This window comes from Habropoda laboriosa, unplaced genomic scaffold (assembly GCF_001263275.1).
Source record: "Habropoda laboriosa isolate 0110345459 unplaced genomic scaffold, ASM126327v1 scaffold22, whole genome shotgun sequence".
NCBI classification, from domain to species: Eukaryota; Metazoa; Arthropoda; class Insecta; order Hymenoptera; family Apidae; genus Habropoda; species Habropoda laboriosa.
This window is the reverse complement of record NW_017100261.1, coordinates 6,562,244-6,579,410: the sequence shown is the minus strand read 5'-3', so window position 1 is coordinate 6,579,410 and position 17,167 is coordinate 6,562,244. Positions and strand designations below refer to the sequence as shown.

Below are 17,167 nucleotides of genomic sequence, written 5' to 3'. Positions count from 1 at the left end.
AAAAAGTGGGATGATCAAAGACATGTAGTATTAGGCAAGCAATTAAAAGAAATAAATCAACAAAGTAGAATCGAAAATGTAGCTAAATTAAAGAAAGATCTAGAAATACGCGAAAGATTTTTAACTTTCTTTGAAAATGAAGAACAAATAGAACTAGAGATAGAGAAAAAGGAAGCGATAGAGCAGGCCGAGTTGGATCGTATTAAAAAATTGCACCGTGTTGAGTTGAAATTGAAGAAATTGGAACTGCAAGAAGAATATGTACCACCTAAAATTGAGCGTCGCAAAAACTAATTTTTGATATAATCATAGTTGGTAAATAAAAATGTGTTATTAAAACTTATTAAAGTTATTTAATAAAGCACTTTAATTAAAGTTATTTTTGGAAGGATAATAACTGTAAGAAGCAGTAAAATTTTTTTACATGTTATTTATCTCTCATACTTTGTACATAATCACTTAAAAGTATTTTCTTAAATGTTTATTATGTAGGTTTATAGCAGATTTCATCAAAGCTATTATACTTCTGAGAAATATGAAAGTTAACTGTACAATTAAATATTATGCTAAAAAATTATTAGGCTCTGTAACAAATAACGTTCCGTTTGAGCGTTGATAGTGAATAAACTTATGTTACACACTTGGCCCGATTGTGAGCACGATTAGTATTATGTAACTCTGGACCAAGGCACACATCCATCAATTATCCTTAACAAACTTACAAAGACTGCTTTATTGGCAGCAATGTATCAAATTCTGCATAATTATAAAATTTGGTCTTCAGAATCGTATTTGTTTAAAAGGAATGTCCTGCAAATTTAGCAACAATAATCTTTTACATTTTATAAACAAATTTGTAATTAAATTTAGTTAATTCTCTTCTTCAACATTAATTGAATTTTTACCTGGTCGTTGTTATTATAATTTATATTACAGTATCACAGGTTATTCAAGAATCACGAAGTTTTATTTTGTAGTTGTGCTGTTAACTCTGCTGTTTCTTGTTTCATTTGTTTTAAATCAGCAGTTATCCTTTCCAAATTTGCTCCAACATTTTTTGTAGTTTCCGAATCAATCTAAAACGAAATAATAGGCACTTAATAGTTTTGAAATGGAACATGCATTAATATTTAAATATAAAAATGGTTTTTAACGGTATGTATTATTTACCTGCTCTTCTAAGTCTCTTATCTCTCTGATAGTTGCACCTGTTTCTTCAACTAATCCTACAAGTTCACTACAGTCAGAATGAAGCGTGGCTAGTAACTTGTAAGCTTTCCTGGATGCTTCATTAGTTCTTGCATCCCGAAATATTAATTCGTCAACAACAGTAAATGATCTTTCTAATCTGCCAGTAAGGGTGTTGATATCTTTTTGAATTTCTCGCGTATCAGCTAATACTTTATTGATTTCGTCCCTTTGTTTCCTAATATTATTGATTATTTCTAATATTCGTTGCGTATATGCTGACCTATTTACTTCTTTAGGAAGCTTTTGAACTTCACTCACTAATTGCGAGTATTGTTGATCTTTATTACGACATTCTTCTTGGAGTTCCCTTTCTTTCTCTTTCAGTAACTTGATCTCATCAAGTTTCTTTTGGCTTGCGCTCTAAATTATATAAAATACATGAAAGTCTGAATATGTGTATGTAATTTGAATTTCATTTTATACTAAAATGCTAATACTTACAGCTTTTGTAGAATGTTTTTCTCTTTCTTGCCTATATTTTTGAATAAGGGGTACTCTATGCTTTTCCCATTGATTACCTAAATTAATTAATTTATTTGTAGTAGCTTCAATTGCTGCCTCCAATTTCTTAATATTTTCTTCACCATCTTGAAATAGATCATAAATTCTTGCTTTAATCTTTTTTTGTTCTTCATTAATTGTTAATTCTTTCTCTTCATTTTGATAATTTATTGTTACTTGTGTTACACTAGTAGTTAACTTCTTGATTGTATCTTGCAACTCCTCTATATCATCTCTAAGATCTTCACATTCTACTTTTATCCTTTCTACATGTAAGTCTTGTTTTTCCACTTTATCTAATATTTTTTGTTCTGTAAGCTTAGTTTCTCTAGTACCATTGTTTTTTATCTGAGATTCCTGTGTACAAAGAGATAATAATAAATTAATGAAGGAGTATTGCAAATATCAATATTATTTTTTTAAAAATTACATTGGAAGCTAATGTTGTATCTTTTATTGAGACTCTATTAAGAACATTGTCACCAGATATGTTAACTTCAGTAATTTTATCACAATGTTGTTTATTTAACCAATTTATTTGGTCAAGAATACTCGTTGAATGTAAATGAAGAGCTCTTGCATTATAAGATATTAAAGAAGGAAGAACAGATGATTGATTTTGCACTTGTTCAGGCACAGACTGTAGATAGTGTATGCAATAGTCTTGATATTCTGCTATGAACAAAATGTTCTTAAATTAATTTTTATTATTACAAAATTAGGAGTTATTAAACATAATTAATAATACCTGATAACTCCTGTAGTTTTGGGACTTCTAAATTTATAGATTTATAAGAGACTCTTGCTCTTCCTTTATTTCTAAATCCCTTTGTATGACAAAAATGTGGCAACCATGGAGCTGAAAGGCCTTGTGATATTGCTGATGCTATAGATTTTTCTAATAATGCAATATTACTGACAGGTTCACTTAGGGGTTTATCACTTTCTTTAGGTAATTTTTCAATAAGAAACATAAAAACTTTTCTTAGGTCAGCTTCTGAACTATATAAAAATGTTTGATAGCCAATATCACCTTTGTATCCTAAATCCTAAATTTATAAATTAGGTATCAGTAAAAATAAAGTATGAAAATTATACAAGTAGTTAAAATTTATAGTTTCATAATATCTTACTGAACATGCTTGAGCAAGTGTAGCACCCAGTCGAAAACGGGCTGCCATATTTATAGGTAAAACTGTAGATAATCCAAGGCCTGATTTTATTATATCCAAACATTTTATTGTTGCTTCTACCACTAATTCTGTATTAAAACCACTGAGATTTGTTATATTTTCTTCTATGTCACTAAAAAAGAATTATGAGAAAATTTTGTACTATTTCAAAATGTAGAATAATACATTTTTAAAATTAGTTAAAAAATTATTACAAATTTCCGCAACTACTTGTCAATTATTTTTCACTTGTAATATTCGAAACATTCGATATTGTCACTCATTTTTATATTTAAATAACATTGTAACCTCCTTATTTGATATAAAACAGATAATAGTTATTTTTTCAAGATAAAAAATTTGGGATAGATAAACATTACCACCCACTTTTATTTTTACAAAACCAGTGGATATTAATTGCCAAAAAATTGCGGAATACACCTTAAAACCGTTCAAAATGCAACTCACCAGCCTATTTGACGCAATGAGTGAATAATTATATTGTCAACCTCCTCCATCATCCGTAAAAACGTGAAAATTCTAAAATCTTCTACAGTATTATATCGAAAGAAATTCAAGATGTATTGCATAAATTTAACCTGTCCATGAGTGAACAAACATTAGTGCACTATGCAATTATACAGATGGCGCGGTCAAATTGTCAGTTTTGCCAACGCGAAATGCACTCGTACTATATTGATCGTTTCATTTTTTCTTGTCTCTGATTTACACAGTACTTTTTAAAAAAGAGTGAATGTTTTATAACTATAACTGTAAAAAAACGCATACAGTTCACTATATATTGCGTTATAGAACGCTATAGACGAGAACAAATCACGTTGCATTTTACATTAATAAATGATCAAGTTTTAATATTTCACCGAGAAGTTTATTTTCACTTATTACTATTACATTATCATAACTAATTTCCCTTTTAAATTAATATTTGCGTAATCTATTCGATTAGAAATCAATGTAAGCAGAAATTAGCTCTGAAAATAAAATAAGAACAAAATTCTATACAGAAATTACAATTGGTTTAATTTTCAATAGACGTACGTATCGAACAAATGTGTAGAGAAATTTCCGTGTGTTAAGAAAATATGTAATCACAATATATGACACGTTACAACAAAAGTGAAATGGCACATTCACCACTTTTATTTATAACTTCTGTTGGGTTTCCAAAATTTGAACCTGCGCGCCACTTTTTCACATCGGGCGCGAGAATCGACTAGCAGGTAACTTCATGTCGTAAAGTAAAGATCAATTATTCGCGGCGAGAGGTCCGCACTCCGCGGAGTCGTGCGTTACGTTCGGTACGCGTCAACATCAGCTGTTGTTTCGCTCTCGTGTGAAATGACAGTTTCGCGGAGGTTCATGATGTGGAAATCGTTTTCGTGAGGGTGCTTCGTGTACCGCGGAGGCGAGTCGAATCCGATCATTTTTCCGAGAAAGATGAACGGGAGCCTGGGAATAATGCGTGGACCAGAGCAACATCCACAGAGGTTCGCGGATTATTTTGTCATATGCGGACTGGATAAAGATTCGGGCTTGGAGCCCGACAAGTATTTCGGTGAGTCTTACTTTTTTCTTCGAGCATCTTCAAAGGAACACGCAAGCTTCGCCGAAGCAAATCGTTTATCATTTATTTGATCTCTGAAGAATTAGATCGCGATTATGAATGTCGGACGATTTCACACTCTGACAGAAAGGCCATTCTACTGTTGTAATTTTAAAAATCGCTAGGTTGCGCAACGATAGATAATATATCTCAGATCGGTGAATCGCTCCAGTGTCGGTTATTTACGTTAACATGATATGCTTGTGTTCGAGAATCTGACTGAGACTCATTAGTCTTCATTATCTCCTTATTCTTGGTTTGTTAAATTTCTTTTTACAAATTGTAGAACTAGTTTGTTTGTTAATTAAAAGAAGTCTTTGTGTAATTTATGTAGCGTGTATCTTGTTTTATTTGCACGTGATTGACACGTGAATTTCAATCGATGCCATTGCACCCTTTAGAAAATACGTCCCTCTCAACGGACCCGTTGACAGTTACTTCGAACACGTTATCGCGAGTTTCTTCCCGCTATGTAAAACGCAAAGAGGAAATATTTGTCGTTTGTTTATTGGAGCGTGTAAGATAGCATATTTTTTATGGTTATATTTTCATGAATTAAACGTTTCGTTTCTGATATGTTTGCAAATATAAATAGCCATCAATGTCAAATAAATCTTATAGTCTCGTTAAGTTAGTACTATCAAAGGAAGCCGTGTATAATGGAAAACTGAACGTTCGATAATAATCAAGTTCATTGTATATTTTTAATTTCATATTTTTTAATGTCACTTAAATCGATATTTTCATTCGCTTATTTTTAATCTTCTGTGAAGGATGTTTATCGCGTGTTCCATAACAAAATGCGTTGTGAACATAAATATTATTAAATTGTAAATGCAATAAACAGTTACATGATGATTATTATCCTTTGTCGTTATTGAAATAATACCAATTTAATAATTTAATCATTAATTGTTTATTTAAAACTCTTCAATATTAAAGTATTTCAAAGGAACTTTTCAACCAAATATATTTCAAAGTTACTTCTAAAGTTAGTTACAAATAAAACAACACAACCATTTTTCAACGAAATTTTGAATTAACTTAAAGCGCAATATCGTGGAACAACATTTTTATTCTAGTTTACTACGAGGCGGTATACGTTTTATAGCGTGTACTACAGTTCACTGTACTACGGTACATTTGATCAAAAATTTACTTTCCAGGATATTTTCGTTTTGAATGTTAGTTGCAAGAGAGTAGTAATTGAAACAATGAAAACACTTGTAAGAGTATTTATTTACATGGAAAATAAAATTAAAATAAAAACTAGAACGTCATATAAATTTTTGTAAAATAAAATAACTTATTAATTTAAAAAAGTCAAAATTGTAATTTAATAGTGAAACTTTTATACAATATACATACTTCGAATAACAAAGTTGTGTCAATTTATCACTACATCTTATTACGTATACGCATTACTATCGGTAAATTTCATAACTTATGATAACTCGAATACTAGGAACCCATATTTTATTTGTTTACACAATTGTATCCCCCGTTATTTTGACCAAAGAACATTTTCGTAAACGTTATTGTTTACGTAGAACAGTTATTAGTCTGCTGCGACACAATAAAAGGGTCCGTACCATTGAAAATGCAATTACTAGACTAATAAACTTCCCTGAATATTTGATTGTTTGTTGGCCGATGGTTGGTAGCACACTCGCCCGCGCAAAACCGCTCGAAAGACGAACAATGAGGGCATAGGAAACGGCGGATGCTCCCTAGAAGAAAGATGCTGCTCTCGTTTGAAAGATTCTTTTCCGAGAACGGCTCGGGAGAGGATCGTTTTACGAAGCAGCATGTCGATGTTGAGAAAATTCCGCTTTAAAAGATGCACGTGTCGAGTGATGACCACTTGCCTCGTTTTAGCGATCGGCCGCAGCTTCTTGTGTTTGTTTACGTAACTTGCGCAGACTTCGCGCGTTGCTTGTTTTGGATTAACGTTTCACGGCCATGTTGGTTGCTTACCGTCACGCGCAATTTGTCGCCTACTTCAAAATAAAATTTGTTTCCCGTGTATACTAATGAACGTAAAGTATTTAAAAACTGTGCACTGGGCGTACTGGTAAGATTGTATGAAATTTCAAGGGTGTTTAGTAGTCACTATAGTAAATGTAGAATAAATATTTATCCAAGAACTTGTTTTTAAGCTATAAAAAGTCGACTGCGATATGAGCTTGGCACAATCTTTTTTTGAACTCCTTGTATAAGGTTCAAACTAGGAATACAGAGAAAATATGTATAATTGAATATATTAGATTTTATTCAAGATGGAAAATATATATTTGTGTTTATTATATAGGTTATTGTTATACTCTGTAAAAATCAGCCTTAAAAGACGTAAAACTAAACTTTTGATGCATATAATGATTTATTATGCAGCATATGTCTTTTTATTGTTTGTTGGATTGATAAGCGTCAGATGGTGATATACATACATTTGCCGCATTATCATCATGTAATTGTTAGAATACTACTACCAAACCTTTATATTTCATATTATTCATTAAATTCTTTTGTTACAAAACATGTGATTAGAGATATACAGAACAGGGAAGGGTTTGAAGATAAATCATTGCTCTGTTTTTGTGAGATTCTAATTAAGTCAATCATTTTCAAATAGTTCTACTTGAACGAAGTATTCATGCAAAAACATTCACGCTTTTCGTGGTTGTTTGATTCAGCCTCTTCGGGGAATTTATGTAATGTCGTTAGTTTTCAAGGTAGTCGGATGTGCCGGACGTAACTGAATCCTGAAAACTCGCGCGCTGACCGATGAAAGTGGCCGGTATTGAGTTACGACACACTTGTTTCGCTACGAATTTCTACGGTTGTTAAGTGCAACACGTGTATGCGTGCAACGTCGCCGCAACCGCGCAACGACTTATCACTGGCTTCTAGCATTACACCAGCATCTGCGTTTTCAATACAATCTTCTGACGATTACAAAATTAAGATATCAACCAATTTTGACTTTTTCTTTGCGGTTAAATAGCTAAACCTGATACGTGCGGTTTTCCCAATTTTACAGTACAGCAATTTTTAAATTTGTTCACATGTGAAAAATTACAACGTTTTTAAAAATATCGCAAATTGAAAATAAAGCAAATTAACAAAAGAAATAAAAATGAATACTTTCATAATGTTTTCTTTTGAAAACAAAACTGCAAAAGTGTCCTAAAGTTACTGACCGATCGCATTAAAAAATGTTCAGAGTGCAAAGGGTTAATTAAACCTTTAGTAATTGTAAACAGAAATTTCAAGTGACTAATTGAGTAACGTTGATCATATAACTATGAGATTCAAGTTTTAAAAGGAATTTAAAATTTACTTTTAGAATATTTTAAGTGAATTTATCTGAAATTCTAAGAATTACACGAACCGTAACATTTTAAATGCTTATGTCTTGAAAACGAAGCTGTAGATTCCAAAGTAATAAAGAAATTTCCGATTTCTTTTGTCCTGGATGATAATTCCAGTAATTTTATTATACTTGCAATAATTTTGAAATTCTATGTATAGTTTAATAGAAGAAAAAACTGTAAGATAAACTTATTATCAATTTTACTAAGTAATTTTGTCCCGTAAGGTTAGAATGACTGAGAGTTCACAATTTTGAAAAACATTTCTTTAGAGAAAAAAAAAAATTAATATTGTTCCAATAAACTTGCCATCTTACAAATTGGCTTTTAGCTGTTTAAAACGAGTTTACTTAACTGGAATATTTTTTACACTTTTTCAATTTTTCGTTAAAATAGGACGATTAAATATAATAAGCGTTGTAATCTCATCTGGAGGTGATAAAACAGGAATGTACACGCGGCGAGTTTTTCTGTCAGCACAAATTGAAAGAAACGCGGACTAAAACAAAGTAGTTTGCACCTTTACCGACGAGCGCCTGCAAAACACACGGGCTATAAATTGAAACGTAATTCTGGCGCGGCTCAGAACGTACATTCTGCGTGGCGAACAAAGGCTAATTGTGAACAATGGTAACAAGAAGGAGATAATTCCCGCTTTCGTTGAATAGTAACCTTCGACCCCGTTCGTCCGATGTGTTTAGCCGTGTCGCGTAAAATGAATATTCTTGTCGAGTAGAGAGCTGCAAGTTTTACTGCTCTAACACATTTAGTTACAGGATTTCAATAGATTATTCTGTCGAAATTGAAAAATTATTTTTCCATGGAAAATGATTTTAATCTGTTAATGGAATATTAACTGTAATGTGATTTTACACGAATTAGGGCAAACCAGTATTTAACTTATGAGTTAAATTTAGGTTAGGTTATGTATGCAAAATGATATGAATAAATATTGTTAAAGCAGTGGTTTTAGATTAAAGCAGCTTTTGAAAGAACTTCGTTTATTAGATTTTATGATTGTTATTACGTTCGAGGTACTGTTTTAAACAACAAGCAGACAATCTAAAAGTATTTCTGTTTTTATGCTTTTCATATTCCTACGAACATTATTTTAATGCACCAATTCACAATCTTACTGTGGCTATAGAATAGCATTTAGCAAACAATGAAAAAAGCAGTGGTATTGTTGACAAAAGCGATTTTGCATTTGTAAAAACGAGGTGCACTCGAAAAGAACTCCCCCTTCGTGTTCCTAAACGTACAAAAAAAAAAGAGAAAAGGGAAGTGGAAAAGTAGGTGGCTTTTCGTACCGTACATCTCGTCCCAGCAGTTTCCTCGAGTTTTTCTAAAAAAAAAAAAAGACGTTTTCGAATAAAGCGCGGTACGACAAAGAAACGGGGGGAATTCTAAAGATACTGCATGCTGAGAGCAGCTGCAACAGATGCAGCGCAATGCACCAGGAGCACCCTCGATGGTGACGAAATTAATCAGAACCCAAGAGCTTTTGGAAACGAATCCCATGTATTTACCTACTGTGATGAACGAGTCGATATATTATCTGAGTAATTAATTGTTCAGATTGTTTTTTGGCCGATTAAATTCGAAAGTCATTGTATCAAATAAGCTTCTAGTAGGATCTTTCTGTTAGCTGATTATTTGAATACTTTTCAGTACAATAGACTCTCAAGCTTAACCAATGGGAATAGGCAGCATGTTCAGACTCGCCCATTCGTCAATTTAATATGTTGGTATAGTGAGACGATTCGATCGATCCAGTAGCATGTAAAGTTAAGCTATTAAACGTGTCTGGTTAGGTGTAGTAAACGATGCTTATCGTAGAAAGATAATAAGCCAGAAAAGCCACTTTTCTTAATTGTAATCTAATTTGCAACTATTCACATAGATTGTACCTTATAGGAGAGAGTTTACGTATCGTAAAATTAGTAGATGCTTTGCTAATGATCAAACCGTCTACACAAATCGATAAACATAGGGAGCGTAAGTTGTCGATATTTTGTCGATAACCATTAGCAGCATCTACATTATCGATATTTATCGACAAGCGAATTTTAAAGCATTAATGTGTTAAACACAGAGAGGTTAGGTATAAATGAAACGGAAAATTGTAAGTAAGAATATTTATTTAAAGTTAAATTTTAGGTATAGAATGTAAAAATTCTTATTTTATTTAGAATGAATGAAAGTAAACAGGATTTTACAAAATATTTATTATGTAGTATATAGTTTTGGACTTATTACTACATGTTTTCATTATCGATAAATTCAGGCTGATTTTCATATTATTTACGATCGTTAGCAATATCTTTATAATAAGCTAGCCCAATAGCACTGTTTTTCTTTAATATTTATCTTGAGAATATATACAGAAGATGAATTCTTTTTATAGCAGTGGCTTCGATTCTTGGAATCTGCTTTTTCTTGTACATATATGGAAAACATGTTACTTTTCCATGAAACTATACCACGAACTACATTTCCGTGTGTTTTCTAATTATTAATCGAGTTGGTTTTAACGAAAGCTTCTTTTATTTTTTACTGTGATTACGGCTGGAAAGTTTAATTATACATTTGGTGGTAATTATTTCGTATGGCTTAAAAATGGGGATAATGTTGAAAACAAGAAAGGTAATAAATGCAGGAGAAAGTACGATAGAAATGTTGTGCCAAATAAAAGTATCACTTGTATGAATTTTTGGAACTTATTTCGCCATTTCTTCGAAAACTAGAATCAGAAATCTTTTTCAACAGCATTATCATTACTGTTACATTTTTTTAATAAATTTTTTTCACATTTTTACCGAGTATGTAGTACAGTTACGTTCAAACTTTTCTCACTCGAGAAAAATAACTGCGAAAAGTACTTTACAGGAACAAATTAATTATCCATAATTGCGAGGTTCAGTGCTTTGAAAACTAAATTTTAAAATAATATTAACCTGATTAGCAGAGTAAATATGATAAATAGTAAATCAGAGGATTATTTAAGTTTAATGCTCTATTCCAAAGCTGTATCACCTAATTACCGTTCATTTCTTCGCGAATTATTTTCTTAATTCCTGCAAACTTGCTTAGACCCGTGTATTCTCAACTGAGCATAACTCTATCGACGCGCAATATGAAAAGAAAAAAAAACAATGCCGCATTAAAATGCAACAGCCCTGGATGCACATTAATTTAACCAGAAGCATTTACACACGTATAATTCCGCGACTATAATAACGCGGTCTGCTTGAAACTTTCCAAAAAAATCGTCTCGCGAAAATCGTCGGCTATATCGAGATATCGAGTCAGGTTCAACGTTCCGTGCATCGTTTTCTCCTCGATGTTTGTTTTCTTCTGTCCAGAAAAAAACCTGCGTTCCTGCATGCAAAACTATACTCGTCTACACACATTTTTTTTTGATGAAATAGAATAGATTTGCTGGACATGAACCGTGTAACACGCTTATTCCTTTTATCGTTGTTTGTCTGCTACCGAATTCTTCTGGTTATTACGCTCCACCGAATCGTCTTGTGATGGCGATTGTTGTGCTTAATACCATTGATTTCGAGACTATTGACTTAGGAGATTCGATACAAACAATATCGACATCAATGACGCATGTGAGGTACAAGATTAGGTTATGTTTGTCTTGATATACCATAACGATTTTGGTTTTTTTCAAATATTTTTAGCTACTGAAACTAATTTTTACGATTTAATACTATCTAATTAAATTCTGTTGCTTACTAAAAACAATTATTTCAAATCGTTGGTTGGTAAATACGTATGTTAGCGACATCTAGAACGACATGTTGAAACCAATTCAAAAAATTCTTCTTTAATATTTACTTAGTCACTGAGCATGCAATTATGCGTAAGAGTGTCATCTATATCATAGTGTCTATGTCATCGCTTCTTTCCTTTATTTCACGGTCGCCCAAGAGAAAAGCTATTCTACTTAGAAGAGACTTGCTTCCGGTAAACAGTATAGGTTATCAGTAAACGGTGGCTGTTTACGCAAGTAAAACACGTTCATGTAACAAGTATGCGAAACGTATATCTATGTCATGTTCATATATTCGTAAGATAGCAATCATTTGATTATATTTCCATTGTTATATAGCACGTTACACTATATAGTGAATTTTTCCAAGATTTACAATCTTATTACGTTTTATAACAGTGCACTGAACTGTTACTACCAATCGTGAGAAGCATTAATAGTATTTTATCGAATCACTTATTATACGAGAATTCAGTGAATCTGCTTTTATGAAATAGAATTTCATTAATATTAAATATCATATTACTGCAGTAATACGTTAATAATAAAAAACATTTTGTTACTACATTTCATTTTAATTGAATCGATCTGATAAGAAACAACATAAGTCACTCCTAACCTAACCTTTCAGAAACAAGAAAAAACGATTCTTTTCAAAAATTAAACACAATGCATGCAAAAATATTCATAATATTTTAAATATTATGAATATCTTGTGCAGAAATGAATATTTCTAATATTCATATTACAATATTCACATTATTCATATTCATAATATTTTAAATATTAAGTGTCTGTATATTTTTGTAACACATTAATTGAACATAATTTCGATTAATTTTCATCACAATGGCACATATGAAAATGCATTAAACTGACAATATGTAATTCTGAAGTGCAATAAATAACGTTTCTTTCCGAATCTTTTCACGATCAATCCAGATACACCACTAGAAGCTCAAACTTACTTGGTGTCTGAATATTTTTCAGAATAATTATATCTTTTTCTATTGTCACTGTAAATAACTACTGTTTAGTCGTTAGTGATATGTCATGGAAGAGGAATGTCAGAAGGATCTCTTAATTACTTATTATAGCACCAATTTTTAACGCGTTGAACACACCACGGAAAATATATCATTTGTACTTTCCAAATGTTTCCTTCTCCCTTCTTGCGAGTGTGGATGACGTCATCGTGGTCGGGGTCATTTCTGCGCGAAGGGGGTCCCGTCACTTAAGTACGCGTTTAAAGGGCGGAAGTATGGTTACGGAACGAAGTCGTGTGGTCCGCGTATGAGCTGCGCGAGCAATGATTGCCGTATGCTCCAAAACATTTCTATTTTTAGATTGTTCAAACGTATGCGGTATTATCGTGTTAGCGCATCACTATTCCAAGTGTTGGTAATACGCCTCTCTTATTAAAAGACTGAAATTCAGCAATACGCCTCTTATTAAAAGACTGAAATTATTATTACTATTTACTTTTAATATAGCATATTATAGTATACTGTATGTTGCTAAGTATAGATATTATTATATAATAGCTGTAATTTAAGATACAGCTTGCAAGCGTTATTATTAAAGCGTTTAAATATTTTGTTTTCACAGAGTTCAAGGTATTAAGGTATTAGATACGATGCACCTCTGGAATACTGAGATTAGAATTGTTGTTTTACTATGTTATTATAAAGTATGAGTCACTCCGTGGCAGAGCTTAAAATAATCTCCGCTGTTTTTGATGGTGTGGGAAAATGCCTTAAGAACTAGATGTCTGCTACGATGTACGTAATATGGTAAAAAACTTTGTTATCGTAATAACGTGTTTTCATCTTATAAATGTTAACACAAATACACACAGTTTGCCGTTTTTCTGTAAAATCACAATATAATGTACGAAATAAGCATGTTTTCTTATTTACAATCAGACGTTATTCCCAGAAGCAAAATTATTTTTCATATTACGACAAACATACATAATTCTCGTGTTCTTATATCACGGTATTATTCTACTTATTCTAGAATAAATAATGCTACGGAGGAGAGATTGCCCGTTGATTAATTTAAAGAAGAAAAACAAATCGAAACTCTTCATTCAGCTTTATGAAACTCCTATTTCTTATCGCAAATTATAATCAAATCAAAAATTTTACGATACACATTCACAAAGATTTGATCGTTATCGATAAGTTTCCAGAGTTAATGTATAATTGGCAAATTTAATCAGTTAATTAAGAGATAAGGTAAACCCAGTAAATGGAAAGTTTAAAAAGGGGGGTGGCCATGTAATTGAGACGGTCTCCAGAAATCTCCCTAAACTGGAATCGAATTTTCGCCTTGTATTTGAGACTGGTGTGTCTAAAAATAACATTTCACACTTGCGTGGCAATGCAACCCTTCCGTAGGCCGAGAAAAGGGTGCAATATTTCGAGGAAAGGGAATAAAACACGACTCGTATAAAAGTTCTATGATAGCAAGAGAAATCTTGTCGATATTATCGTTGACAAATGTTTAAACATTTTTTTGTATTATTCGCATTATTGATACGGAGAAGAGAGTAACAATGATAAAAAAAAAGAAAAAGGAAGAAAGAATTGCTCGGTGTAAAACTATTGACAAATTCATTTTGTATCAAGAGCGTAGATTATTTTTAAACATTGATTTTCTATAATAAAGTCTTTTGTGAAAACTTTTGCAACATTCTAGCGTTTTATATTTTCAATCGAATTATTCAATTATATTAATACTTATCTCGGATTCTATTAATCTTACATTATGTTCACATTTTTGTTTTACAGAAAACCAGGTCAGAGAAGAGTTTTTCCATTTGAGAAATTTGCATTCGATTTTTATCTCTCTTTTATTTTTTAATAGATACACACGCGTCTGTGATAACATTGTAAAATATACCGCGATAAATATATTCTGCGCGGTGTTTTTCCTGTCCTTCCAAGTTTTCTCGAAAACATTAAATTAAAAATACGCGCTGTTCCTGTGCGGTATAAAAATACGTAACATTGAATCTTTTTCACGTTTAGTAAACCTTAAGGTCGTTTATTAGATGTTCTCTTTATCGTTTCTACGTTAAATTAAATCACGTTCAAACACATATTTTTGTTAACCGCAATCAGATCTTCGTTAAGTATGCAAGAAAAATGAATTTTTGTCGTATTTAGTTGTCGTTTAAGTCACAATTTTTTTCTTTTTTTTTCATTTTTCGTATCGTATTTCCGTCTCTTTTATCCACCGCTTCGAAAGCGATTGTTTTCGATATGCCTGCGTTTGCAGAAATTCGAAATGGAACGGCGATGTTTCTGGGGAATTGGGACAGACGGTGTTCTCGTTGGAAAAAATATTTTTAGAAACACCAAAGTTCGAAATAAAAAAGGTTATCGATGAGAAATGGATTAACTCTTTTATTGGTTTATTGATTTTCGTTGAGGCAGGTCGTGTATTCGATGGAACCGTAACGGGTAAATTGTAAAAAGAAATAGAAAACAATTTGATGCAACAAGTCGACGAGGATGAACACTGCACAAAAGTATCGGCGTCTCTGTTTTGTGTTAAATTCATGGAAACGTGTACAGATATACAGGATGAGATACAATTAATAATAACGAAAATGGTGTCGTTAAAAAGGGGACGATTTTTCGTGTAAGAGTTGAAAAAGTCGAACTAAATTATTTTCTGAAAATGTTAATTTTGGTAAAAAAAATTAATTTATGTTTAATTTAAATTAAGAAAGTACAGAATTCACCTAGCTTGTTTGCTAGTGTTAGTGTTATTGTATATACAAGGTTACTATATTCTTACGAAACGTAGTATTCTTTTCACTTATAATGTTTAATTCAAATCTCTGAAATTTTTTCCCTATTTTCTGTCGTTAGTCTATCGATATTCTTACTGTTCCAGGTAACACAGAAAAGTACGCTTCTACGAGTATAAAGAATGGAAGAAATGGAGTAAAGAGGAATTATTCTAAAGTAATCCAATTTATGCGTAACATTATACAAGTGTATTGCACAATATAGTGACGAATAGAATTGTACAACGTTTGAATAGGGTTCAGCGTGCGTAAAGTTACGATTAATTTAGGTGTGTCAGTTCTATTCAGTTCTTGCGAAGGAAAATTTTATCGATTTAAAAAAACAACTTCCATAGACCGTCTTGAATATTTTTAAACATAAAGTTATGTCTTCACTAATGAGCGGAGAAAAACCTAAGAGTACCCTTCTACCAGGTATAATTTTTTGACAAATTTGCTGAAGTTCATTAACACGAAGTGTATAAATATTTGCGCTGAAATTATTCAAAGGGAGAAGATGAAAGAGAATGAAAAGGGGTTAATGGAAGCAGAATTACTGTCGCATTCCAAAAGGGCGTGACAAAAAGGAGAGATAGTAGTGTGCAGAGGAGCAGAAAGAAGAAAAAAAAAAGAAGGAGAACGGAACATTTAACTTGGAAATGGTTTTTTTCATATATCGTACAAATGACATTTCTTCTTCTTCTTCTTTTCTATATTCATCAGTTATTTTAACTATATTTAAAGAAAGAATTTTTAAAAGACTGCCATTAATGTCTAGAAGTAAAAATAGAATAATATGACGCAAATAAGTTGTGATAAAACTATACTTGTATTACATTATTTTACTTTTATTTTGCGAGTAACTAATTTTTCAGAAATCTTACGGACAATTTTTACAGAAAATTACTGTGAAACGTTCTACAGAAAATTTCGATGAAATAATTTACAGAAACCTGTTTTGAGAAAACTTTTACAGAAAATTTTGATTCTGCGGGATAATTTGCAGAAAATTTCGGTGGAATAATCCACAGAAAAGAAACGGGGTGAAAAATTTTACAGAAGAGTTGCGATAAAAGAATTATAAAAAAATCTGACACAATGCAAGTGCTCTTATTTCTTTTTTTTTTTTGTGTCGGCACATTTCGAGTCAAACGGGTCGTGCCCTTTGCGTTCATGGAAAATACTTGTTATACAGTGTCTCACGCGTGTAACGTACCCTCGAATCAATACTTTCTGCACTATAGGGGCACGTCTAACGTTTAATGCTCGTTTTTCGTTACCCTCTTCGGCAGTAATCTTCTTTTCTTCCTGCCTTTTATCCTTGCTGATCTATCGTGCGAGCAATTATAACAGAAGCTTCACCTTTTTAGTTCAGTCCTATTGTAGGGAGCAGATATTAGGTAATAGTGACTCTAATCGTACTAGTGTCAGTAGTTACAACATTAGTAGCAATACGGTTAGAGTAAAATTTATAAATTAAAATTGTTGAGGGGTTATATTAAATAAATAACTCGTGTGGAGTAAGCTAGGTAAATAATTATATTTTAGAAGATGTTCGGACAGATGTAGACAAGACGGGCGCACAATTAGAACTGCTTACGGAGCGTGGTGACAGTGTGAACATTTATACCTGGGGTGTTCGCAGGCATCCCCAGACCA

The 17,167-nt window shown here is 32.0% G+C and overlaps 3 protein-coding genes across 3 annotated transcripts in view; 2 read left to right on the top strand and 1 right to left on the bottom strand.

The window, feature by feature from the left end:
- The window catches only part of LOC108572638, a 2,226-nt gene extending 1,932 nt beyond the window's left edge, over positions 1–294 (top strand). Inside the window, exon 3 of the mRNA XM_017934897.1 lies at positions 7–294. Coding sequence (XP_017790386.1) covers positions 7–294 — 288 coding nt within the window. The remainder of the gene's footprint in view (positions 1–6) is intronic.
- A 398-nt stretch (positions 295–692) lies between these two features.
- Positions 693–3,450, bottom strand: LOC108572658 (coiled-coil domain-containing protein 22 homolog). The gene is made up of 8 exons (XM_017934921.1): positions 3,393–3,450; positions 2,886–3,057; positions 2,501–2,801; positions 2,183–2,427; positions 1,693–2,109; positions 1,171–1,611; positions 906–1,076; positions 693–810 (listed from the first exon to the last, which is right to left on the bottom strand). Exons 1-7 carry the CDS (start codon positions 3,443–3,445, stop codon positions 957–959), a joined length of 1,749 nt encoding a protein of 582 aa, XP_017790410.1. The 5' UTR covers positions 3,446–3,450; the 3' UTR covers positions 693–810; positions 906–956.
- Positions 3,451–4,232: 782 nt separating this feature from the next.
- Positions 4,233–17,167, top strand: part of LOC108572687 (DENN domain-containing protein 5A) — a 36,624-nt gene continuing 23,689 nt past the window's right edge. Inside the window, exon 1 of the mRNA XM_017934959.1 lies at positions 4,233–4,500. Within this exon, the coding sequence (XP_017790448.1) occupies positions 4,383–4,500 (118 nt within the window). The 5' untranslated portion in view covers positions 4,233–4,382. The remainder of the gene's footprint in view (positions 4,501–17,167) is intronic.